Source organism: Phalangium opilio, unplaced genomic scaffold, assembly GCF_054372755.1.
Source record: "Phalangium opilio isolate 3A_F unplaced genomic scaffold, DU_Popi_V2 ptg000013l_1, whole genome shotgun sequence".
In the NCBI taxonomy this organism is placed as follows: Eukaryota; Metazoa; Arthropoda; class Arachnida; order Opiliones; family Phalangiidae; genus Phalangium; species Phalangium opilio.
The window spans coordinates 15566220-15591710 of NW_028324148.1; the positions used below are offsets into that span (position 1 = coordinate 15566220).

At 39.1% G+C, this 25491-nt stretch overlaps 4 protein-coding genes across 5 annotated transcripts; 2 read left to right on the plus strand and 2 right to left on the minus strand.

Moving 5' to 3' along the window:
• Nucleotides 1–450: 450 nt before the first annotated feature.
• LOC149709553 (receptor-type tyrosine-protein phosphatase H-like) lies at nt 451–13728 on the minus strand. Of its 2 annotated transcripts, none has more exons than XM_089864902.1 (28): nt 13232–13728; nt 9611–10031; nt 8770–9066; nt 8397–8693; nt 8029–8325; nt 7661–7957; nt 7279–7572; nt 6904–7215; nt 6410–6691; nt 6024–6329; nt 5548–5880; nt 5151–5465; nt 4747–5088; nt 4525–4677; nt 4304–4420; nt 4085–4238; nt 3950–4014; nt 3765–3882; nt 3199–3297; nt 2934–3015; nt 2772–2862; nt 2410–2486; nt 2128–2262; nt 1517–1639; nt 1302–1465; nt 1093–1234; nt 733–817; nt 451–668 (listed from the first exon to the last, which is right to left on the minus strand). In XM_089864902.1, exons 1-28 carry the CDS (start codon nt 13358–13360, stop codon nt 643–645), a joined length of 5553 nt encoding a protein of 1850 aa, XP_089721028.1. In that variant the 5' UTR covers nt 13361–13728; the 3' UTR covers nt 451–642. The 2 variants fall into 2 exon arrangements, with proteins under 2 accessions (XP_089721028.1, XP_089721029.1); XM_089864903.1 differs by having other exon boundaries at nt 1302–1456; nt 13232–13727.
• Nucleotides 13729–14082: 354 nt separating this feature from the next.
• Nucleotides 14083–19196, plus strand: LOC149709554 (uncharacterized). The gene is made up of 7 exons (XM_089864047.1): nt 14083–15685; nt 15782–15997; nt 16341–16442; nt 17656–17897; nt 17960–18103; nt 18496–18575; nt 19055–19196. The coding sequence occupies exons 2-7, from the start codon at nt 15943–15945 to the stop codon at nt 19194–19196; spliced, it is 765 nt and encodes a 254-aa protein (XP_089720173.1). The 5' UTR covers nt 14083–15685; nt 15782–15942.
• Nucleotides 19197–19665: 469 nt separating this feature from the next.
• On the plus strand, nt 19666–23467 carry LOC149709555 (glutamate receptor ionotropic, kainate 2-like). The gene is made up of 5 exons (XM_089863794.1): nt 19666–19978; nt 20205–20337; nt 20933–21162; nt 21509–21777; nt 22175–23467. The coding sequence occupies exons 1-5, from the start codon at nt 19916–19918 to the stop codon at nt 22509–22511; spliced, it is 1032 nt and encodes a 343-aa protein (XP_089719920.1). The 5' UTR covers nt 19666–19915; the 3' UTR covers nt 22512–23467.
• A 160-nt stretch (nt 23468–23627) lies between these two features.
• LOC149709556 (uncharacterized) lies at nt 23628–25396 on the minus strand. Its single transcript, XM_089864924.1, has 4 exons — nt 24606–25396; nt 24493–24532; nt 23824–24432; nt 23628–23759 (listed from the first exon to the last, which is right to left on the minus strand). The coding sequence occupies exons 1-4, from the start codon at nt 24699–24701 to the stop codon at nt 23680–23682; spliced, it is 825 nt and encodes a 274-aa protein (XP_089721050.1). The 5' UTR covers nt 24702–25396; the 3' UTR covers nt 23628–23679.
• Between the last annotated feature and the right edge of the window lie 95 nt (nt 25397–25491).

Sequence of the window (25491 nt, forward strand, 5' to 3'; positions counted from 1 at the left end):
CCTGCGCCTTAGTCTTTTTTGTATCAAGAGAGAGCGCGGAGACTGATGGCAATGTATCAACCCTTTTCTACGTCCCGATATTGAGAGTTCCCTACCCCCTATTTTAGGTCGAAAAGGTCTAATAGATAGCGTCCATTTTCCGGAGTGGCTTCATTTTTGGGCCACCACTGTCAGAACGGTAGTTATTGACAATTCCGTCAGCCGTTGTTAGGCTGAACACGATAAAGTCGAAATACCTTTTTGGCGATATTCTTCAACCCATCGTCACGTTTAACGCGTAGATGTTAATATTTCTTGATCTCAGTTTTCCCTTGTTTTAATTAGTTGAAAAAGACTACGGAATCGCCCCCTCCCCCTCCTAGCGCAATAACAAACTTTCCCCGCCTTTAATTACAAAAGAGAAAAAAAAGGGTTATTTATAATTACTTTTGGCAATGAGTAGACAATGTATAGTACGTGCTTATGAAACATAATGGATTATTTTACTTCCGTATAAATTCTATTTACAGTATTTGCGTTAAAATATTTTCTACAACAGTTTCGACTAGAATGGTAATCAATTCTTGATACTCGGCGGACTTTAATTAATTTATGGCCATTTTGAAATTGATAAAGCGAACTCGTAAATTGCCATTCAACAATTCAGGCGTTTGCGTAAATGGCTTCACCTATAACACACCAATGTTTATTTCATTTATTCGGACTAATTATTTTAATTAATTTAATTATTACCATCGTCATATTGAGGCGACGTCGGCTTATTCTCGAGTTCTTCGATGATTCTGTTAATACACTGATGAATGTAGATGTACTGGTCCTATTCGCAATTACGCATAAATATATTAATTGCAATTACTGTAACAAAAACAGGATGCGAGGGTTGCCACCAAATTTGTGTATAACCTGTCCCCTCAAAACGAAATATTCATAATTTCGCACTACCAAAAGTTGATGTTAGACAACCTCTTAGGGGAAAGAAGATAATAACATTTAGAGAAAATTTCCTGACTATAATCAAAATCCCTGAGTGTTCTTTAAATTTCATAGTTTATATCTGATTAGTGGCAACCCTTTGACGCATTCATTGCCTACCTCCGTTTGTACCATGGAGGTACGACTGTTCCTTAAATCTAACACTGTCCCCATTACGTCAATCCACTCGCTTCGTTTCTGCTGCAATTCGTTCATCAGTCTGTCCACCGTGATGAAAGTGCCCGTTCTACCCACACCGGCGCTGTGGCAATTTTTGCAAAAGTTAACATTGAAATGTTATCCCGAAATCTTATCAGGTATAAACTTACCTGCAGTGAACTAAAAGTGGCGAATGCTGCGAGCTAACGTTGGGTTGATCCCTGACGGCCCTCGCGAAATCTATTAGGTCATCCGGGGTCTCGGGATTACCCATGTCCGGCCAACGAGTGTAGTGCATTTGAGACACCCTTAAACGTTTGCGATTCTGCGTAGACTAGTTAATATTCAGCAAGTTCGTATCAATATTGAGTTAATTTATATTTACCAAAATAATACTGAATTGTCTTATAGTGTAGTGGGTCAGTTTGCTGCTGTGGTCCAGTTTGATGGTGAGGTCACCGTATTTTTGACCCCGATTGTCTTTCGGCCAATACTCCTCGCATTTATTCTGCCCAATAAAACGCTTTCGTTAATTTAACATCGAGGGGCTAATCACTACTCAAAATTATTTACATCAGTCCTTAAATGTGTAAGTCATTTTCAAAAATGACTTACACACTTAAACCAACATAGCAATTTTGTTATTGAAGTTAAATTAAAATTAACGCGATCTGAAATTGGCTTTGGTTCTAGCTGTGTTTAAAGGGATGCTCAATGTGTGTTATGTAGGGTTCTATCTTCCATCAAATAGAGCTCTACTGAGCATGTGTGAGCTTCGTTGCGTCATCAGCGCATTGAGGATGGGTATCGATTACATTCCCTTTGAATCTCTTAGTCTCAGCCCATTTCTTCCACGCTTACAGTCACGTGAAATTGTCCAATCACAACCCCGGGAAACAGTAACGCTACTCGTTCAAAATAAAGTTCTAGACACGCCCCCCCTTCCCACATAGCGCGCATTGTATGTCCATTTAACATTTGCAAAAATGTTCTTACTCGGGCTCTTTCGACGCATTGCGTCAGCATGACAATGACTTGTATCTGATTTTCCCAGACCATTCTCCAGAAGTCATTGACGGTATTCGGTAATGGACCTTGACAGGCGATATACTCTTTTGTCCAATTAGCGCCCTGCAAAATAATTACAACTGTTTAAAGTGCGCGGGACACAAAAGGCCTCGACAAGAGTTTTAAATTTGAACCGAAAAGTTACATTTTCGACTCAATAATGATTTCCCATAGAACCCACTAATTTTTCTATGGGTATTTGGTTCTCACCGGTATAAAGCTGGCATTTATGTAATCACTAGATTCGTCTTCTTCTACCGGAAGTAGCTTTACTCTTGTATGGTCAACTGTTAATTAAAAATGTGCATTTATTAACCTAATGGTTAGGACAGAGGTGTTTAAGCAAATGTCGGCTCCTATGGCACTCCTAACACTCTGGTTCATCTTCTACACATCAATTTTAAAGCAAGAACCAATCAGAGCACGTTAATGTCAAACGCGGAGATAAAACTACCCTATGTTAAGCTTAAAGGGCCTGTTAGCTCCACCCCTCGACTATGGGAGTGCCATCTAGTGGCGTTTTATTGCACTAAACAACAGCCGAGACTTGCTTTAAATGAATTCAGGCTTACACGGTATGATATTGATGTAACGGTTTTTGGATTTATTGGCCGGTAACTGACCAACGTCCTTTGGATGATTAGGACTCAGTCTTTTCAATTGCTGTTAATTAATTCGTAATTACAAAAAATTTAGTGCAATTTAATTAAATACTTAATTTCCTTCAACCTTACTTCGAACTCATTGGCGTAACCCAAACACGTGTTGGCCATGTGCAATTTGAAATCGTTCTTGAAGTTTGTCACACGAATAGGTCTAACACGTGTATAAATATAATTAAAATTACGCAAATTAAGAATTTAAAAAAAAATTGGACAATTTTTCAAAGCAAAAATAACTATTTTGGCTTTTCTCTTTATTTACAAAAAAAAAAACTTAAATGATTGAAAGCATGTTGGAAGCGAAATTAAATTTATTGGGTTTAATTAATTTTCTGACCTATTTCTTGATTCTCCAACTTGACTTAATGGTACACCGGTCACTTGACCAATATCGGTACCATGGTCGAATTTTAAAATCGGACATTGTTTAATTGGCCTATAATTAAAAATAATTTAATGCTGATAATCGCCCTAGCAATTAAACAGGGTGAAGTTTCAAACAGGGTAATTATAGGAGCGAAGTACTTGGGATGGTTCTATGAGAAATCAATTTTGAGAACAGAAAATGTTATCTATACTTCTATGACCAGCCGATTCTGACCCTCAAGGGAAGTACAACCCCTAATACAAGTTATGATCATTGGAAAGCTTTACGGATGACCCCTTAGCATTGTCCTGTCAGTTTCTTACTTAAATTTAAGGGGTCATCCCTAAAACACTCCTCCAATCGTTCGTAAATTGTGTTAGGGGGTGTAGTTCCCTTGTGGGGCGGAAAAATCGGCAAGTCACGAAGTACAGAACATTTTCGACTCAAAATTGATGATTTCCCATAGAACCATCCCATCCCACTCATGTACTTCGCTCCTGTAATTACCCTCCCGTTTTTGCAACATCTCGACTTACAAATATCCTTTTCGAAATGCAACGAATCCAACGCCAGTTGCAACCAATAACAGAGTGACAATTACAACCGCTGCCGTTAAACCAGCGTTACTCGAACCACCATCCGTATCCTGAGATTCTATTATTAATTAACAATCGCTTAATTACTCGAACTTAATTAATTTAATTTGGTTTAATTAACTTACCCGTTGTTACGATTAAATTTCTGGAGTCGGCAAAACCAGCGTGCGTGTATTTTCTTACGTAGATTCTGTTTTGTTGAAATGATTGTGTCGTATGCCATGGACTTTAAAACAATTTTTTCTTTCTTTCTAGCTTACCCATAAGTGGTGCCTGGTTTCAATCTACCATTGCAATAAGTGACCCCCGTGCAATCTTCTTGGGCACCCAAGACGCATTTGAGACCGTGAGTCGCCTCCAAGATGGCCGTGCTACAACCGAAAATTGGTTCGGGCGTCTCGGACGTTGACGTATCTTAAAGAAGACCTCGCTAAAGTTGAGGACTTCAAACTTAAATTGGTCATCTGATTCTCACGTACCTGGTCTCCATTGTAAAGGTGACGCTTGGTATTCTCTAATGGATGTGTTGGTTTGCACCATTTGCCAAGATGCAATTTGCTCGTCTTCCTCAATGAATCCCCGTTGAGGATAGAAGTCTAATTGCGAGAAGAATTAATATTAATTCATATTTAATTGACATTAACACTTATACGTGGCGCTGTGAAGTCTTTAAAGTGACTGTATTTGAAGAAATGCTTACTGTTGCTGTTAGGGTCTGGTCCAATTTCGATCCTAACCGCGAAGTTCCAAGCGCTACCGTTGGAATTGCTTAAAATATTTCTGGTGATGAAGAACTCGACTGATGTTTGATTTCTCGATAACATCTTCATTTGACTCGATGGAAAAGGTGGAACTTGAAATGAAAGGTCTTCAATTAAGCTTTCTTGACATTAAGTTTCATTTAACGCGAGTTTGCACTTACTACCGTCTTTGGTTTGTGTGGCGGCCAAATTGGTACTCTCCGTTTTGAGGTTGCCATGATCACCCACCATGGCTGTGACCACGACGGAATAGCACTTGAAAGGTTGCAAATTCTCGATGACTTTATGAGTCGTGTTCCATAATAGAACGGGGATTTCGTGGACGGATGGGTTCAGACTGGCCAACCTCTTCAAGTCGCAGTTGGCATCGGCGTTCCCGGCGTATTCCGTCAACCGGATGACGTACCAAGTTGGACCAGTCAGCGGCAAAGGTGTATTCCACGTGACGTTGATTGACGAATCAGAAAGCGTTGTAACGCGGACGTTACTCGGCTTGTTTGGTTCTATAAATTGATGCTCAAACTCAGTCTGTTTTCATTTCAGTAGGCCAAATTCAAATGCTTACTTCCAATTGGTGTTTCAAAGGTCATTGAGGTTAAATTGCCCAATATTTGTACGGAGTTTCTATCAAAGTTAAAGGCCTTAAGGAGAAAACTGTAAGTTCTCCAATGCATGGCGGGAAACTCGTATTTAGTTTGATACACGGTTGTCATCACTGGGTTAAGCGAGTTGGGGCCTCCGGGTTTTGCCTCCGTTTGATACCAAATGACGCGATAACCGTTGATTGGTCCGTAAGTCACTTCCGGTTCGTTCCACTTCACGCTTATATTCATCGTTTTATCGTCGAAGGTCATCGTTAGATTCGAGGGTTCAGATGGTGCTGTTTAAATAGTGTTAGACATTGTTTCTTTAATTTGAAGTCTCGTTAGCACGTCGATGAAGATTCCCTTGAATAATCTTACCCGAAACGTCCGTTGTCTCAACGATGTATTCAAACCAAGGTCCCTCTAATTTCTGATCGTTCAACTGGACACCGGTCAGTTCGTCTTGGGCCAAATTGAAAGCCGAAATGGTCATTTCGTAATCGGTGAAGGGCTCTAAGTCAGTCACCTTATATGACGTCACGGTGGTCAAGTTGATTTCTTTGACCGCCCATGTTGAGTTACTCTCGAATTGACGCCATTTCAAGACGTAACCGTTGATTGGTCCATTTTTAATGACGGGTTCTTCCCACGTCATAGTTAGAGCTCGTGATTCGACTCCAGTCGCGTTGAAACTGAGGCATTCTCCGGGTGCTAAATGGCCAGACATAAATTTTTAGACTGATAAAGAACATCACAATCAAGTAAATTTTTAAAACTTGAATGATTTTGATATCCTTTCAAAAACATTTTTGTTTGACTCTTTCATTCATTATGTCTTTAAAGGTTAATCTCACCGTCAGTTAAGGTTCGTTTGGAAATTGGGACTGGGTCACTCCGTAACAGATCCCCTTTGGTTTCAAAGTCTGAATTGTCGATATTGTAAGCTTGAACCTCGACTCGATATACCGTGAAAGGAGATAGTTCAACCAAGTTGATTGAAGTCTGATTAGTGTCCGTTACGTTCAGTTCAGTATCGTTCATGTAAAGCGCAATTATGAAGCCATCAATTGGACCTTTGTCTTTCAACGGTCGATTCCACGTTACGTACATCGAGGTCGAAGTCCTTCTGGCTATTTCTACACCTTCAACCTGACTCGGAGCTGACCACCAAAAATAATGAAACAGATTTGTGAAAGGTTTCAAGAATTGCGATAAATTTTCTGTTGAAATGCTTCAGTACCCGCAACTGCAGTTTTGATTTTGACTTCAGTCCCTGGTCCTTTCCACCTGGTGCTATTGTCATCATTGTAAGCCGAGACAAAAATGACGTAATCGGTGTAGGGTTCCAAGTCCGTGATGACGTATTCAGTCTTGGAAGTCTCGTAAGTAGTTTCGTTTGGACCCACTATTTCGATTATGTATCCGTTTATGGGTCCATTTTTAACTTCGGGAATTTGCCAGGAAATTGAGATATTTTCAGATCCAAGTACTTCGATTGTCAAATTCCGACATTCACTGGGCTCTAGAGTTAAATTGTACTCTCTGCGTTAATTTTTTGTAAATCTATGATAATTTGGGGGCAAACAGCAGGCGATATTGCAATACTGTTCAAGGTCAATGGGAATATACTTGGAGAAATGGTTGTATTACAGTACTGTTCCATAGAACCGTCCCACTGTACATTGGTCCTACCATCCATTTTTTTGGGAGGGGGAGACACGAATAATATCTTACCAAATACTCCAGTTTGGAAATCATTTGCGATTGAATCTCCAAACATCTTGTTATCATATTGATCAAAATTGTAAGCCACGACAGAAACATTGTACGTTGTGAATGGTTTCAGTCTCGACACCTTGTTGTAAGTGACGATAGTTGAATTGTCGACGATTGTTGCTTGAAATATATCTAGCCTATTGTTAAGTGACCACCATTGCAATAGGTAGCCATCAATGGGACCGTTGGTTATATTAGGTCTGATCCAGGACACAGTGGCGTTGTGTGAACCGATTTCTTCAATCAACAATTGCTCACAGTTGTCGGGCTCTGAAGACAAATTTCATTGAAATGAATATGATGGTAAATTTCGAGACACGAGTGTCTGCTTACTGGCTGAAAAAGTCGTCTCGTTCAAACTTTGAAATTCCCCCCATAATTCCTCGCTTGAATTAAGCAAATTGAAGGCTCGAATGGCGATAGTGTATTCGGTGTAGGCGTTCAAGTCGGTTATATTGAAGAATAGAGCCCAATCAGTTGAATTCAAAGTTGTAATTGCGTTCTGATTGGTTAGAGTTATTTCGAATCCGTCCAATGGACCGTTTGCGTCTTTAGGCTCCGCCCATTCAACGTAAAACCAACTTGAGCCTTTGGAAGTTATATTAACGTCCCTTACTGGCGAAGGCACTAAACAGTTAAGTTAATTATAATTAAGTTAGCCTAGGAGCCCATGGACTTTCAGAATTAGAAATGGTTTTGTTTCTTCTTAACTTACTGTCTACGAGCGTCGTGAAGTTAAATTTTGAAGAGCTTCCATTTAAAGTCAGGTTATTATCGTCAATGTTGAAGGCGTACAGTTCAATAGTGTAATCAGTGTACGGTGTCAGTTTCATGAAAGTGTGCTTCAAATTGTTCGTAGTGTTAGTTTGGAGTACTTTGTTTGAATCTTTCTCAAAAATAGAAACGACGTATCCGTCTATTGGTCCGTTTGTTTCTTGGGGTTTTTCCCACGTGACCGTCACTGACTCTGAAGTGACTTTGGTCGACGTAAATTTCCCGCATTCACCCGGATCTAAACAGGTAAAATAATTAATTTAACTTTTTTAAATTAAAAGCTAAAATGTTCGTATTCTTTTCTCTTACTGTCTACGTCCGTCGTGAAGTTAAATGTTGAAGGGTTCCCATTTAAAGTCAAGTTATTTTCGTCAATGTTGAAGGCGTATAGTTCAACCGTGTAATCAGTGTACGATGTCAAATTAACGAAAGTGTGATTCAAATTTGTCGTAGTGCTATTTTGATGTACTTCGATGGAATCTTTCTCAAAAATAGAAACGACGTATCCGTCTATTGGTCCGTTTGTTTCTTGGGGTTCTTCCCACGTGACCGTTACTGATTTTGAAGTGACTTCGGTCAACATAAAATTAGTGCATTCTCCCGGATCTAAACAGTAAAAATAATTAATTTAACCCTTTTAAATTAAAAGCTAAAATGTTCGTATTTTTTTCTCTTACAGGCTACGAGCGTCCTCGGGATCAATCTTGAAGTATCTCCTGGTAAAGTGACGTTATTTTTGTCAATGTTGAAGGCGTATAGTTCAATAGTGTAATTAGTGTACGGTGTCAAATTAAAGAAAGCGTGATTCAAATTGTTTGTAGTGTTAGTTTGGAGTACTTTGTTTGAATCTTTCTCAAAAATAGAAACGACGTATCCGTCTATTGGTCCGTTTGTTTCTTGGGGTTTTTCCCACGTGACCGTCACTGACTCCGAAGTGACTTCGGTCGACATCAAATTACCGCATTTTCCAGGACCTAAACAAATCAAAATAATTGTTTTAACCTTTTTAAATTAAAAGCAAACAAAAATGTTCGTATTCTTTTCTCTTACTGTCTACGTCCGTCGTGAAGTTAAATGTTGAAGGGTTTCCATTTAAAGTCAAGTTATTTTCGTCGATCTTGAAGGCGTATATTTCAACCGTGTAATCAGTGTACGATGTCAAATTAACGAAAGTGTGGTTCAAATTGTTCGTAGTGTTGGTTTGGAGTACTTTGTTTGAATCTTTCTCAAAAATAGAAACGACGTATCCGTCTATTGGTCCGTTTGTTTCTTGGGGTTCTTCCCACGTGACCGTCACTGACTTTGAAGTGACTTCGGTCGACGTAAAATTACCGCATTCACCCGGACCTAAACAGTTAAAATCGTAAGCATAATTATTTATAAGTTTTTTTAAAACTTGTGCAATTTGGGCAATTAAATTTAAAGCTAACTCGAGTTCTACAAAATGAGCAACGCGCAAGTACGCGTAGACCATAGGGTAAAACTAACCTAAACTACATGAGGTAGGAAAACATCCACCATTTTCCTACATACATATCCTGCACACTGATGGGTTTTTTGTTTGCCAATTGCAAAGAGTTGACCAATCTTTATTGACTTGTTATGGATCGATGGTATGATTGATCTTTTATTTTGTAAATATATATAAATGACAGAATTTTGTAACCTTACAAAAAGAACAAGAGCTGATATTTTTGTATTTTTAATCGTTGATATTACTTAACCGCGAGTTAACAACCGCGTTAGGTAGGTGTTTGAACTTGGAACCCAATCGAGTTCCACATTAGGAACGAGCAGACTTTAAAATAAACGAAAGCTGGTATGAGGTAAGAAGTCTTGTATCTTGTCAAAATTTGAGAGCAGAAATTTAGTTCCGTATTAGGTGACTTACTAGAAATTGGCCTAAGGGTAGTTGTTGGAACCGTTGTTGTAGTTTTAAAAGTAGTTGGTAGAACGTTGGTGATACTCGTTGGGGTACTTGAAGTAGTAGTTGGTAGAACGTTGGTGATACTCGTTGGGGTACTTGAAGTAGTAGTTGACAGAGTGGTGGTAATACTCTTTGGTGTTGGGGTAGTTGAAGTTGAAACTTTTGACGGACCCTTATCCGTATTATTGTTTTCATTTTTATTCGCGTAGCTATTAGGGTTTTCTGTCAGTGAGTATAGTGCCTTGTACTTGTTGTTATTATTTGTATTCTTGTCCACCGTAGATGTTGAGTAGTCATCCGTTGTGGCTTCCGTTGTCAAATTCTCATTTGTCTCTTCCGTCGTAGATGACGTCATCCGAATTGAGCTAGCGACAACGTACCTTTCCTGCATGCAATTTAAGGTTTTACAAAAAGAAAATCAACATTCAACAAACATAAGTTAAGCCTAGGTCATCATTGGAGGTACATGGTCGCGGTAGCTTTGCATGAAGTACAAGCAAGTCCAACGTTTGTGCGTCTATTATTGGATCACAGTTTCTTTGAGTCTAGTATGGTGACTGCGTGTTTAACACTGACCATGTAACAATCACCATCGCATTTATTATATAGTATAGGGCATAGGTCAACAATAGAACTTATTGAAAGGAAAATAAGAAAATTGACAATGAAGTTAAGATAAGTCATATTTTTATCCGGTAAAAGACGTGCACTAGCAACTTGGGAATCTTTGGTAAACAAAGCAAATTCTCATTTTAATGAAGACTTAGATAAGATATTATTAAGCTTAAAAATATTTTTGCTGACATAAATATTTTATAAGGAACTTAATAGCAACAAGTCATTGTCATAATGCTAAATGTTTTTCTTTTCATTATATTTAGGGGTTGTTGCCTGAAAATGGAACAGGATGGGTAACTCTGAACACTTAATATAGGGTGGTCCAACAGGTGTGGTAGGATTGAAGTAGAGGCGACTTTGAGTCGAAAATCTAACCTCTATGACCGATTTTGCCCCTCAAGGGACACCCCCTAAACAATTGACTAAGGAACTGAACAGTCGATGAACACCCTCCATATGACTCGGCTTGAAGGGTGTTTATACCTATTGTTCAAACAGAGGTTGATTGCTTCTACCATTGCTGTTAGTTCTCATTGGCAACTAAATAATTTAACAAGTCATCATGCATGCTTTACTCTGAAACGCAATTTGATTGTTGCTATGTTTCACTTATAGTTATCTTGAATTGCCTAAACCTGGGTAAACTTTTACTTCCTTGTTCTGAGCGCGTCTATTTTCAGTTCATTGTCTCAAGGTTTTTCAACACTTTTGCAAATGTCACTGACGACCTAGATAACTATTTAGCGCGATAAAACATTCGAGTTTCGATAACGATTCGAAGATAAGTTTCGTTTTACAAATAGCAATATTTGTGTTTAAACAATTTGATTGCCTCAACATCATTCTCAGTTTACTTTCCTATGGGAACTATAGGCCTAGTAAACGAAGCCGATTTGACTAAATATTTACCGATCTAATATGAGTTCAAATGTTTCAATGTTCAACAAATATAACGTATTAATGTATTGTATCAGGAATGCATACAGCTACTAAGAATCATTGTAATACAGCCATTCTCACTCAACGTATCTAGGCAGATTATGTGGGATGAACTAGACTAAGATCAAGAAGTGATATCTAGTTTTTCGCCACATTTCCAGCTCTTTATCTCCAGTCCAAACGTAGCCTGTCCGGAGTTAATCCCCGTCGCCTCTAAATTACAACCAGCATTTGCATCTCATTGGTTCTTGAAATCTCACGTCAGCGCGGCGACGTGAATGACGAAAATTACAGTCATATTTTCCGACTGAGGAGAGGCTGCGAAATTGCCCGGCCTCCTTTTACGTCCCCCCTTGTATTTTGAAAGGGTGGCTGGGATTATGGCGCGCGAATACTTAGGCATCCTAATAAACTAGATATCACTTCTTGACAAGATACAAATTTTACCTCGCGAATAATCCATCACGGTGCACCTTGTATGTGCATAGGAGGTTAGGAACTCGCGTCGCTCCCAACCAATGAAAATACAGTTAGAAAGACGTCAGAAGCAGTGAAGGATACTAAGTTCTCGTGCCCGGCCCACAAAATCCGCGTCGAAATTAGCATGGGAGATATGGGGACACAATTATTCCAATTCGCTGTATGCATTCCTGATTCAACCGAATGAGAGTTTTATGTCGAAAACGTAACTTTCAAAGCGATAGTATCTAGGCATAGATTAGATAAGTTTATTAGTTGGCTCGAAATTACTTCGTTGCACGCCGTAATGGTTATAGTTAGGCTTAAAGGATCAAATAAGCCTTAAAAGGCTGTTTAACTATTAACTATAATTCTGATCTTCGTGGCATTTAAGTGGAAATTAAGATTGCCCGAAATACGCGGGATGTAATTACTGAAGAGGTAAAAGTTGAAAATATTGCTCTGCCTATATAATATATAGTCTCTAAGCGGCTTGTATTGTCAAACCCATATCATCTGGCGTCCCAGTTTAAAATATTCGTGGAATATGTGAAACATTTTAGTCGAATTCAAAGTGTTGAAATTTTTCGTAGACACTGTTTCCCTCGGTGTTGAGAGTTTAGGGTATGAGACGGTTGGATATAGGTCAGGGTTAGGTTATGCTAGGTTCGGATTAGGTTCAAGGGTTGTTATGCTAGGTTCGGATTAGGTTCAATGGGTTGTTATGCTAGGTTCGGATTAGGTTCAATGGGTGTTATGCTAGGTTCGGATTAGGTTCAATGGGTGTTATGCTAGGTTCGGATTAGGTTCAATGGGTGTTATGCTAGGTTCGGATTAGGTTCAAAGGGTGTTATCCTAGGTTCGGATTAGGTTCAAGGGTTGTTATGCTAGGTTCGGATTAGGTTCAATGGGTTGTTATGCTAGGTTCGGATTAGGTTCAATGGGTGTTATGCTAGGTTCGGATTAGGTTCAATGGGTGTTATGCTAGGTTCGGATTAGGTTCAATGGGTGTTATGCTAGGTTCGGATTAGGTTCAAAGGGTGTTATGCTAGGTTCGGATTAGGTTCAAGGGTTGTTATGCTAGGTTCGGATTAGGTTCAAGGGTTGTTATGCTAGGTTCGGATTAGGTTCAATGGGTTGTTATGCTAGGTTCGGATTAGGTTCAAGGAGTGTTATGCTAGGTTCGGATTAGGTTCAAGGGTTGTTATGCTAGGTTCGGATTAGGTTCAAGGGTTGTTATGCTAGGTTCGGATTAGGTTCAATGGTTGTTATGCTAGGTTCGGATTAGGTTCAAGGGTTGATATGCTAGGTTCGGATTAGGTTCAATGGGTGTTACGCTAGGTTCGGATTAGGTTCAATGGGTGTTATTCTAGGTTCGGATTAGGTTCAATGGGTGCTATGTTAGGTTTGTATTTGATTCATTTGTGGTTAAATTTAAGTTAGATTTGGTTAATTTCTAGGGTTGTTTCAGGTTTCCGTCCTCTAACCAGCGGTATGGTTTGACTAAAACACGCTGCTTATTTTTCCAATTTAGCCTTCTCAAACGCCACACTTTCAACATGTACTTACCGTATGATTTTCCAAATTTAATTCACCACAATGAATGAGATCCAATAGTAATAATGGCGCGCACAACGCGTACGATAAAATCACAATGAAGTAAAACGTATCACTCCGCTTACCAATAATCGCGAACATTTCTATAACTACTTAATTACACCCTAATTAAAAAACACTATAAATAATATATATTACTTCAGTTCTATTTACAAAACCGCGCACGTGAAATTTCCATCCGCCATTTTGAAACTTAGTCCAATTGAAAGTTAATACCAATCGAAAGTACTAATCACTTTTCTGTACCAATCAATCAATTAAAAAGACTAATTACTCTATAGAGATGGAGAGGAAGCGAGCTAAGCCTAATGGTTGAAACCAAGGGCGAATACTTGGCGACCTATGAACGAACTGTTCTGGAATAAAATTTTATCATCAAACGTTTTTCGTAGATTAGAAATTACCCGAAAGGAAATACACTTTGTCCTCTCGCTTCTACCCCCGCTTTCCTCTGACCGAGTACTTTGACGGGAAAACGACAGCGCGTCAGCTTCCCCATTGGACTTTGCTCTAACTACAAATACATTTCGATAGCGTTCTGTATTGTCGAAGGCTGATATCAAGCTTGCTCGAATCTTAAATTGAAATGCCTATATTTTCCGATTTTCCGTTCGCCTTTCTTATCATTTCGAGTTAAAAGGGGGAAGTTACCATTTTGGTAATTGTATTATTTAGTTTCGAATTATAGGACTCGTTTTTGTTTCCTATTTCAATCTAAGAAATTTGAATTTTATAGGGTGACTTATCAAACACGTCACCGCTGAAAACCTAATACCTCAATTATTGTTATATATTTTCGAAGTTATTATCAGTTCATAAGATATGTTCCGTAAGTTTGTCATTGGTTACAAACTGGAGCTTGTCGTGAAGTGACTTATAGGCCATAGATTCTCGCCTGGTGTGGCGCTATCAAAGGCTTAATACAAACTAAATACGAAGATGGACTGCAAAATTAACCGAGTGTAGTCAATTCTCGCGTCGTTCTCCCTCTCAACAAGAAGTGATATCTAGTTTATTAGGGAGACGGTTTAAGATGCCTTAGTAATCGCGTGTGCCATAGTCCCAGCATTTCCCCTTTCAAAATACAAGGGGGGGACGTAAAAGGAGGCCCCGGGCTATTTCGCTGCCTCTCCTCAGTCGGAATATACAAGTAATTTTCGTCATTCTCGTCGCCGCGCTGACGTGGGTTTTCACGAACCAGTGAGATGCTGGCTGGTTGTAATTTAGAGGCGGCTGGGATTAACTCTGTCCGGACATGCTACGTTTGAACTGCTGGAGATATAGAGATGGAAATGTGCAGGCAAATTTATACCTTCTCCCTAATAAACTAGATATCACTTCTTGATCTCAATGTTTTATGATCATTGGGGAGTATTTTAAGGATAACCCCTTAAAGTAGGAATCTGAACACCAGTGCACAAATTTAATTAAGGGGTCACCACCAAAACAGTGTGGCAATGATCATATTTTCGACTCAGAATTGATTAAGGTCCGTTGAGGGAAAACACTCGAGGCTTGACCGTTGGTCACCAACCCATTTAAAGAAGGATACAGGCATACCCATGGGAAATAAACGCACTGGTTTAATATTTTGTTTCCGTATCTACACCTAAGTATGTTTGAAAATATCCATTATTATTTTATCACAAAACAGTGGTGCGTGGTTAGACTTTAAAAGACCTTTAACAATATGATTGTACGCTACTTGTATTCTGATAAAAATTAAAACATTGCAGATCCGGTTAAATGGCTTTTAAATGTTTAATTTGTTTTGAAAGATAAATACAAGGTCCAGTTTAATCGAGTTGAGCACGCATAGTCGCGGCGATACTCACTATCGCCCAAACGCCGTAATAGCCACTGGGCAGTCCACTCGCTCGATCTACGAGCAAAAATATAGTAACAACTCATTTGTTTGTAGTTAATCATTCGGGGCTACGAATGACTGCCCAAAACTAATTAACCAGAATCATAGCGCGGAAAATTAAGATCAAATTGGTATATTTGGGGTCAGTTACTCTCGGACCAGCAAACAAGCGGTAAACAACTTGAGACGCTTTTCGAGGCTTAAGTGTTAAAATTTGCAGAGTACTTCAACTTCAGGTTGAATAAGGATTTGTGAAGCTATAGAGGAGACACTAGGAATTATTATTCACGCCTATGTGATACTTATAAATATGGGAGGAGCTTGTATCCTACGCCCTCATTGGCGTCAACATGGTATGATCCAAATGTCCCGAGTTTCCTAATGGTGGAAATAATGATTCCATGGCGCCAGTTCTATGGCATCTTTGTAAATCTTACCAATTTCGACTAATGCATTGTTGGACCTTCGATAATTTGGCCAATTGTGACCCGTGTCGCGTACTGTCAAAGCTAAGCAGACGCCGGGAAAGTGAATATTGCGTAAGTAAGATGGTTTTGGCTCCCAATCTAGCTAGTTACAGTCGGTTCGTGGCCTGAGAAGCGTGACATGTGCAATCTGAATTTCTTATCCCATAGCGATACAAGTACTTCTGTTTTGACGAGCTTGGACTGGTAGTTAGCGGTCGATACGGGGGTGCGTGTGTGCCTCCAGAGAAATTATTTAAGAAGCAAGTGTTCCCACGGAAATCCCGAGAAATTCATGTTCTTTGGCGGAGAAAAGAGACTCTGCTACAACAATGTTACGCTTATTGACAGTCGCAATAATGTTTTTATTAATTCCGGATATTTTTGGTGAGTTTTCATTACATGTACTTCATTATTGGTTCGATTGTATTTGTTAAAGCATAAGTTTATTAGATATGTTCCATAAGTATGATACTAAGTATACTTCGTAATGCTACTGAGAGACTCACAGCTCGAGCTATTCGAGATCGACAAGCGAGAATTGAAGTCCTACACTCGGTGGTGGTTAATTTTGAAGTACTTCCATTTAGGTCCTATTTAGTCTGCATTACTAAGCCCCAATTGACAGCGTCGCTTTACCTTGAATGTATGACCAGTTTGTAACTAGTGACATACTTATGGAACATATCTTACATGAACTTTTGGTTAAAGGATATGGTTTTTAATTAAGGTTCATCGGACCAAGAAGTATTAGCGAATAGCGTCGTTTCGTTCATATCCAACGTTTTAAAATACAAAAATCCCATTTTAGTTGTCCGCTCAAACAACCTGGGTTTGTAATTAATTTACTGTTCAATCATTCATTCCTAATTAGTTGCTGCCTTATTTTGATTTCAATATCTTTTGAGTTTAATTTAATTGCGTCTTCAACTTTTACCGAAAAACTAACCATGAACTTTGTAGGCGTAAGAAGAAATTAGATTTTTATTTAACTTTTTGAAAGTGACCTTGATATACCGGGAAACCATACATATCCTTTTCTTAAGTCCCCCTCCAAGCCCCTAGCGCTTGAAACAGTGAGTTCCTAGAAGGATTCATACCTTTTACACCAGGAGACTAGGCTACATGGCGCACAAAGTGGTACTTCACTTTGTCCACCAAAGAGCCTGACCACCTGGTGTAGGCTAAATGGTACGAATCCTCCTTTGTCTGAAAACTGTGTTTATTGTAATTTCATTTGCTGACCAGTCAATGCATACCGATCCGTTATTATATATTTTTGTGTGGACAAAGATATCGCTCTGCCCTGCAGTTTTCCATTCCCCTATAGACCAGAGAGAAACCAGTGCGCAAGGTTGGGGCCGCCATTGGGGGGGGGTATTCTCTCTCCCACTATAAGAGGCAACGCCAGACCGAGTCCCAGTTCAGTCCCGGGGGGGGGGCTAGCAAACTCGCACTGCCTTCTTGGTGGTGCTTCTTGGTTAGAGAGAGAATACACCAATGGAGGCATCACCCCCTGTGTGTTGGTCTCTCTGTAAGCAATTTCCGAAGTGGTCTTTAGTTATTTTTTATAATATTCATGCTTGGAAACTTAATTTTTTGAACTATTTTTACGAAGATCGAAATTGAAATTTATTTTTTAAAAGCTCACTTTTGTTTTGTTTTGTGCCAAGCAAGGTGCGAGGCATTCACTCCCATTTGTTCTGCAGACGTCTTGGACCTCGTTTCTGGTTAAAAGTCGCCCCAAAAATGTCGCTTTCATTTTTGTGTTTTAATTTCTAGCGTCGGTTTAGACTTTAATTACGGATTATCGTTAATGATTAAGCGAGATTGGTGTCGCGTTGTATGCAAATAAGCTTAACCAGCTGAAAAAGTTTTTTTCCGAGTTTTCCCATCCACCACGGATAGGGTTAAGATCCCCGTTTCAATTGCACCAACCATCGGATATGGTAAATCGCGAGCAAGCGGTACCGTGAATGTTTTTCAACAAAAGTTGGAGCGGATTTTTGAGCAGATATTTCATAGTGCCGAGGAATTTTTTGCAGGAAAAGAATCAAGTCCCAGGGAGAAGCTTTTCGCTCAAATTATGTTACGAGAGTTTTCTAAGATATCCGTGCCTTTTACTCATTACGATATGAACGGAGGAGTGTCTCATTTGGGGATCGCGTCCAAATTGGATAAAATCACTTTGTCGCTATTCACCCAGTTTGGTCGACTAATCACCGAGTTCAGTTATTATTGCGTCATCCTGTACGCACAAAATAAGGTCTTGATCTACCTGAGAAAGGTACGCCGTGGTATAGCCGTTTAATTAAAGTGGTTTGAACACTTACGTGAAATTAATTAAAGGATAAATTGGACGAAAAGGCCATGAACCTTGACTCGAATTTAACGCGATACGTAAATGAAGGAATTGTCAATGTCATCGAACACGATTTCTTGGCCAAGATTCCCAATTACGATTTAAGAAAAGTGACCATCGCTTCAGTCATCGTAAGATATCATTGAATTATCACTAACTCGTTAGTTAATTAATTTAATCATAAGTTTATAAGATATGTTCCTTCTATGAGTATGATAACGCTAGAGACTTACAGCTCGAGGTAACTAGTTCGAGGGAGAACGACGGAAGCGAGTCAATTGAAGTCCTACACTCGGTGGTGGTTATTTTTGCATGCAGGACCAAGTTCCATCTAGGTCCTATTTAGTCCGCATTACTAAGCCAAAATTTGACAGCAGCGCCTCCCTCGCTTTACCCTGAATCTACGACCTACTTCAATCACTTCATGACAAGCTCCAGTTTGTAACCAGTGACAAACTTATGGGCAACATATCTTATGAACTTATGCTTATATAAGTATTTCAGGGTGTTGTTTATTTTTTAGACTTTTCCATTTGTAAACGAAATGAATACGGGTATCGATAACGAGATCATGAAAGTTATCGCCAAAAGATTCAATTTTACGTAAGAAATTATTCCTTAACTCGCACTTCAATCATAATTAGTCGAATTTTGTTCCAAAATGGGAGGATAAATATAGGACCGAAGTACAGTGTTATGTTTTTATGGGAAATCAATTTTGAGTCCAAAATGTTGTAACCACTATGACCAGGCAATTTTGCACCTACAATGAACTCCATTGACAAGTTAAAATTGAAGTGTTTTTTGGATGACCCCCTGAAATTTAAAAAAGAAACTGAACAGACAATGCAGAATACACTAATTTGATAAAGGGGTCATCCGTAAAACACTCCTCCAATGATAATTAACTTGTGTTAGGGTGTGTACTTCCCTTATGGAACATTCAAAATTGGCTGGTCATAGAAGTATAGATTACATTTTCGATTCTCAAAATTGATGATTTCCCATCATAGAACCATCCCATCCCACTGTACTTCGCTGCAATTGTTACCCTGACTTTATGCAACACCCTGTATAAATAGGCCTGAATTCTTGCACCCGGCTGACCACCAATGGGGCAATTACAATAATGGCACATGGAGCGGAGCCGTTGGAATGCTACATAGAAAGTTAAGTACAACACGTTTTTTAGTTCTTGTTATTGTTTCAACCTTGAATATTTAATTCCAAGCCTATTATATTTATTTATTTATTTATTTATTAATATAATGGAAGGTTTTTAAACGTGATTATGACTCGTGCTTTTTCTAGGCTCTCAAATAACGTAATAATGCATCAATTTTCTTAACGAGGTCTTTTATTACACGTCCAGATTAAATAACCATTTTAGTAGCTAAAGCGACACTCGGCGTGCATTTAAACCTAAGGAAAATTTAACAAGTTGGGAGACTAAAATAAACCTCTCCAAGTCGAAACGAGGGCTATCTACCCAATTAAGAGGTTTTTTTTAAATAACTATATAAATATAATTGATATTAATTATTTTAATCGTCAGTAATTTGCCTTAATTTTAGTTAAGTCGTTTTAAGAAACGTTATTCCTAAAATCATTTAAAACATAGCTATTGTTGAAGTTTGAATTCAAGCGTATGCCTCTAACAATGTTTCTAAATTTAGGGTATATAAGGCGATTGATTCACAGAACATGATAAGAAAAGCCGCAAATGCGCGAACCTCTCATGGATTATTTTACAAAACATATGTTCTTTGATAAATAGGTTTATGCTGAAGCAATTTTGAGTTTGTACGCCGGAAGCTAATGAATTTCTTGACCCTTGACACGTGCAGGTTGCTCAATTCGCCGTCGGTCAATTAAGTCGAATCCCATTGAGGGAACAATTCGTTGACTTTACGTATCCCTACGCTTGGGATTCGGTCACATTCATGGTCAGATCTCCCAGACCATTACCCAAAGCCATAGTCCTCATCAAACCATTTTCAAAAGAGGTAATTTGACGCCTTTACTTTTATTCAAATACATTCGTTAGTTACTCAATAACACTAAGTATGATATTAGTAATATGTCAACTGTCTTAGAGTTGCCCATCTAGTACTTGCGAAAACCCCAACATGCGTAACATGATTTAGCATTAGGGTCAACAAAATGGAAAATCATACTTATTGTTACGATGTAACTTTATAAGTAATAATTTATTCAATATTGAAATTTCAGGTTTGGTTGGCGACTCTATTTTCATTCATCAGCGTTTCCATAGTTTTGAAAATTATTTTAATTTACGAGGGTAAATCCGAGGTACCTTTTAGCTCCATAATACTCTATCTCTTTGGATCCTTATTTCAACAAGGTGCGTACCTAATTAATGCCAATTATGTTCAATTTTAATCGTGACCCATCAAAGGTCACCTAGTGTCAAAATCAAGTTTAAATATTTTTACAAGTATATAATCTAATTTTAAAATTTGGAAATTAATTTTGCACGATACTTGTCCTTTAAACGAATTTTATTTGACAGTATAAAGGTCCAGTCTTATGTAAAGCGTAGTCTTTCATTTTTAACTTTTAAAAATTATAGATATTAACGCTCGGTGAATTTAAAAAAAATTCAAACTTGAAAAAAAAAAAATGAAAAAATAACTAATTATTTTTATGGATTGAATCCTTAATCAAACTAAGGCCCATTCAGACGATACAACTTTTGACTCATGAGGCAACTAGCTGGGACGTGTGAACAGAAGTTGATTGGACAAGTTGAATCACCAACTTAAAAATTGATCACTGACCAATTTTTCCTGACTCAACTTTTTGACCCATGAGTCAAGTTGTTTCGTCTGAAAAAGCCTTAATTGTGGTGTGAAAAATTTATCGAATTATTTGCGGTTAGACTGGTCCTTTAAACGTATTTGCGCACTGTTCATAATTACGTAATGTATCGTACACAGGAAGGGCTTTCTATTCGGATGACGTGTTGAAAGTGCGTTCGGTGATATTTTGTTGGTGGATCGTGTGCATCGTGGTGATTGTCTTGTATTCGACCTGTCTCATCTCCATGTTCAACGTCGATATTTACGAAAAGGGAATTGAAACGAGAAAGGACTTGGAATTGGCACTCAAGAAAGGACAGTACGTTGGCGGAACGGTCAACGGCTCCACTTTCCTCATGAACATTAGAGTGAGCCATCAAAGCGTTTTCATCATATCCACTTGTACTTTCAGCATAGATAATTCGAACCGTTTGCATTTTCAGCATAGATAATTCGAACCGTTTGCATTTTCAGCATAGATAATTCGAACCACTTGCATATTCAGCATAGATAATTCGAACCACTTGCATTTTCAGCATAGATAATTCGAACCGCTTGCATTTTCAGCATAGATAATTCGAACCGCTTGCATTTTCAGCATAGATAATTCGAACCACGTGCATTTTAATAGTGGATATTTGTATGCTTTTAACTTATGCTAGAAAGATAATTCCACCGAATCCGTAACTGAAACCTGAAGTATAATTTGAATAGAATTCTTACGACGGTTCATTCGGAGAAATGCGCAAAGCCATCTTAAAAGACAAAAGCCTAATAACTGGCAATCTGCGAGTGGGCGTGACAAAATCGCTCAGCGAAAACTACGCCTTCGTTTTCAGCGGAATCGCCCTGAAATCTCACGCTCAAGCCATGACGCCTCCCGGTTCCAATATGTTCCATTTATCCAGTGACCGCTACTACACCACTTGCTACGGTATCGCCACCACTAAAGGCTATCCTTACAAGGATGCCATGGACAAAATGTAACTTATCGCGTATTCCATTTAGCCGCTCTGCGATGGCTCGAGATTTGCTTCTTGCGAATTGTACCGCTCGGAGCGCTCTGAAGTTTTTCGTGTGTTCCATTGGTAGATCGAGACCACCTCTCTCTCGGATTCGCGTCTTCCAATGTTCCCGCTCTCGGAGCTGATCACTGTATGAAAATACAGATCAGTACGGATCGTTCTGTAAACCATAGCCCACTCGATCTCGACGCAAACTACTTGTGACGTTTAGCGCGTAATCGAGTGGGCTATGGTCGAAGTGAAAACGATATTAACGCTTTTTGATGACGAAAGAGAGCAAAACGCCAGCGATCTCAGAATGGAATTCACTATATTAACACGCTATAAAATATTGATTCGTGTTTGACTATGACAGGGTCATATCTATGGTGGAATCTGGTCTAATTCGTTACTGGAAGAACCGCATGATAACCGAAGGTTTGACGGACCCGAATAGCGGTAGTAGGGGTCATCACCACCATGCTAAGAGAATGGTGGTACAGAATGTGAAAGGCAAATTCGCCTTCCGTTTCAAGGACGTTAAGATTGCCTTCGATGTTTTATGCATCGGTTACGTCTTCGCCGTGCACGCCGTCATTCTCGAAATCATATGGCGAAGCTCCTTTTATTTAACATGCACAACTGCGACTTCTAAGAAAACTCGCAAGAAAAATATGAAGAGAAAATTAGTCAAGATAGGAAATGTATCTTGAAAATTGTGATTTTTATAACTGCACTTTAAAATGCGCTGCAAGTTATATCTAATCTTTCTGCCAGTTTCGGGTTTTTACCGAGGCTGTCATTAACGTTTTTGCAATACCATTTGACGCCAACTATAAATAGAATCATAAGTTTATAAGTGATATGTTCCATAAGTCTGACACTAAGTATACAAGTTCGTAATGCTAGAGGAGACTTACAGCTCGAGCTAGTTCGAGAATGACGGAAGCGAGAATTGCAGACTACACTCGGTGGTTAATTTTGCATGCAGGACCAAGTTCCATCTAGGTCCTATTTAGTCTGCATTACTAAGCCTCCTTTGACAGCAGCGCCTCACCATGCAGGTGTGGCTTTACCTCGAATCTATGACCTACTTCATCACTTCATGACAAGCCCAGTTTCTAAGTTACCAGTGACAAACTTATGGAATGAACATATCTTATGAATTTATGATAGAATTAAGTTTCCGTAGTTTCAAGACGTATTCGCGTCACTTTTGATAAACGAAACGATTTTGCTTGGAATTAAGTTTTATCAGTTGTAAATAAACTACTCAATCAGACAGGAATGAAGAGCTTAAGAAAAATGACACCTAAAATGCAGGGTGTTCCAAAAATTGAGGAAGGACCGAACTATTCAGTGGGTTCTTTGAGCGATTTTGAGTTGGAAATGTAATTTCTCTGACATTTTTCCATCTGAGTGTTTTACGGATGTCCCCCTAATTAATTTAATACATTGTCTTTCAGTTCTCTAATTAATTTTCAGGGGTCATCCATTCATAACTAGTGTCGAGGCAAGTCGGTCATGGAAGTTACATTTATGCGTTAAAATCGCCCACTGTATTTTGGTTCTACCACCCTTTTTGGGATGCCCAACGTTGGGGGCAACTTTATAAGAGAGAATACTATTTTCCCCCAGAAGTTTGGGTATCACTGAGGTAAGAGATAAAGGGTTACCCCAACAATTTACTCACTCCATCTTGAGGGACTTTCGGATAACAGGGAGTGTTAGATAACCAAGGCTTAGCTAAACAATGCCACGCCCCCTTTTTTGTACCTCCGCCGAGGGGTCTATTCACTTCGGATCAAATAAAACAATTTGGCCAAGTGCTTGATAAAAGGAGTGATTTTTATTGCTTTATGACAAAAGGGAGTGTACATTTTAAGGTTTGTTAAAGAAGACCATGGTCAAGATTGCCATTAAACTGGGCAAGGCGAAAGAGGCCAGCATCCCAGATGCGCCTGAGAAGAGATAAAAATTATCAGAGTTTTCATAGCGGGTAAACTTTATAATTTATTGACTTACCGCTTATCCGACTGTACGGTCCCCAGGCGATATACCCATTTTGAAGCCTATTAAAGGGCCAGATGTAAATATCAAATCCTTGGAACTTGTTTTTCGCACTGATGGTGAAACCATCGGCCTTGCTGGAAAGAGTTTCGTTTTGTTGTTGCGACCAGGTCTTTCCATTTCTCAAGCTGAACTGAAGAACGTATCCTCCGTTTGCGTTCAAATTACTCGGTTGGAGCCACGACACTTCGATGGATTTGGATTTAACCTTAGCCACCAGGTTGCGACATGCCGAGGGAGCCGGGTTGACGGGCTTGGGTCCGGATGGCGTGTAGTTGATGTAAGACGAGGGTCCGTACAAGAGTGTTCCGTTGGGAAATCTGTTGTAGGCCGTCAAGTAGACGTCCCAACCGGTCACGCTCGAGTCAATGAGGATATTGTACGACACAATGTTATTGGTCAACTGTTGGTAAACTCTTTGAGACCACGATGCTCTGTTCAGTTGAAGACTCCATTGCAATAAGTATCCACCGAGAGTACCATTGGTGTACGAAGGTTTTGACCACGAGGCACCCAGATAACTGCCCCTATTGCTTATTACGAAGTTTCTGGGAATGCCGGGAGCTATAACCAATTAACGATTAACAAATACTCGTCTTGATTGATATTTTTCGGTAACCATACCTGAAACATTGTTTCTAGCTGGAGCATATCCCACATCTCTCTGAAAGCGAGAAATTCCATTTTTAAAAAGACTAAAGATATAATGAGATATTTACAAAAGCTAATCTATTAACCTGGGTTCGTTCTTGAATTAAAGTCTGTTGGCTAGATTGAATTAGGACTATGAATGTGAATAAGGCAACGCAAGCGCGAGTCGACGTTCGCAACATCTTGCTGGTTCAAATTGCAACAACTTAATAATCTTTCAGCACTCGTTTCAACTTAAGTCAATTTCACGTGATTTATCATTTGATTATCAAGGAAGTGAAGTCTTACAAAATAGACTATTGCATTAATTACTCGAGGAGAAAACCAACGCGCAGGTACGAGGGAGGCCGCCTTCTTATGGGTTGCAAGATGCAACACCAGACGAAGTTCACCCGAGTTGACTCTGAAGAGAGGTTAGCTAACTAATTCGAGCTGCCTTTAGCGGTGCTCAGTGGTCAGAATCAAATAACCTAAGAAATTTACCTCCAACGCCCCTATGGTGTTCGCTTCTCTTATGCAACTAATGGAATGCTCTTTTATAGTCCTTGGGAATCGCGCTGAAGGTGCCAACCGAGTTATTATCGGAATACAAAATATACTCCCATCTCGATTACCAACAGATGTTTGCCTATACTACTTTATTTTCTAACAGCTTTAACATTACGTATTCTTGCGCCTCAGCTCTAATATCGTTCCCTGGTAATTTACCGATGTTCTAATCTAACGTGATAAGGATATTGAAGTATTTTTGACCTTGCAATTGATAAGCCAGACCACAGGTGGGTGTTTTGACTCTCTTTTAATAAAACCCTTTTTTAATGGAATGCCTCTCCGAGTGACGATGACGTCACGGAGAGGTATTACACTGGACGTGTCTGTCACAGCGTTCGCAGTTGGCAAATCGAAGCAAAACTTCCAATAATAATAATAATATAGGCTTTGATAATGAAATAATAATAAAAGTCGGTAAAA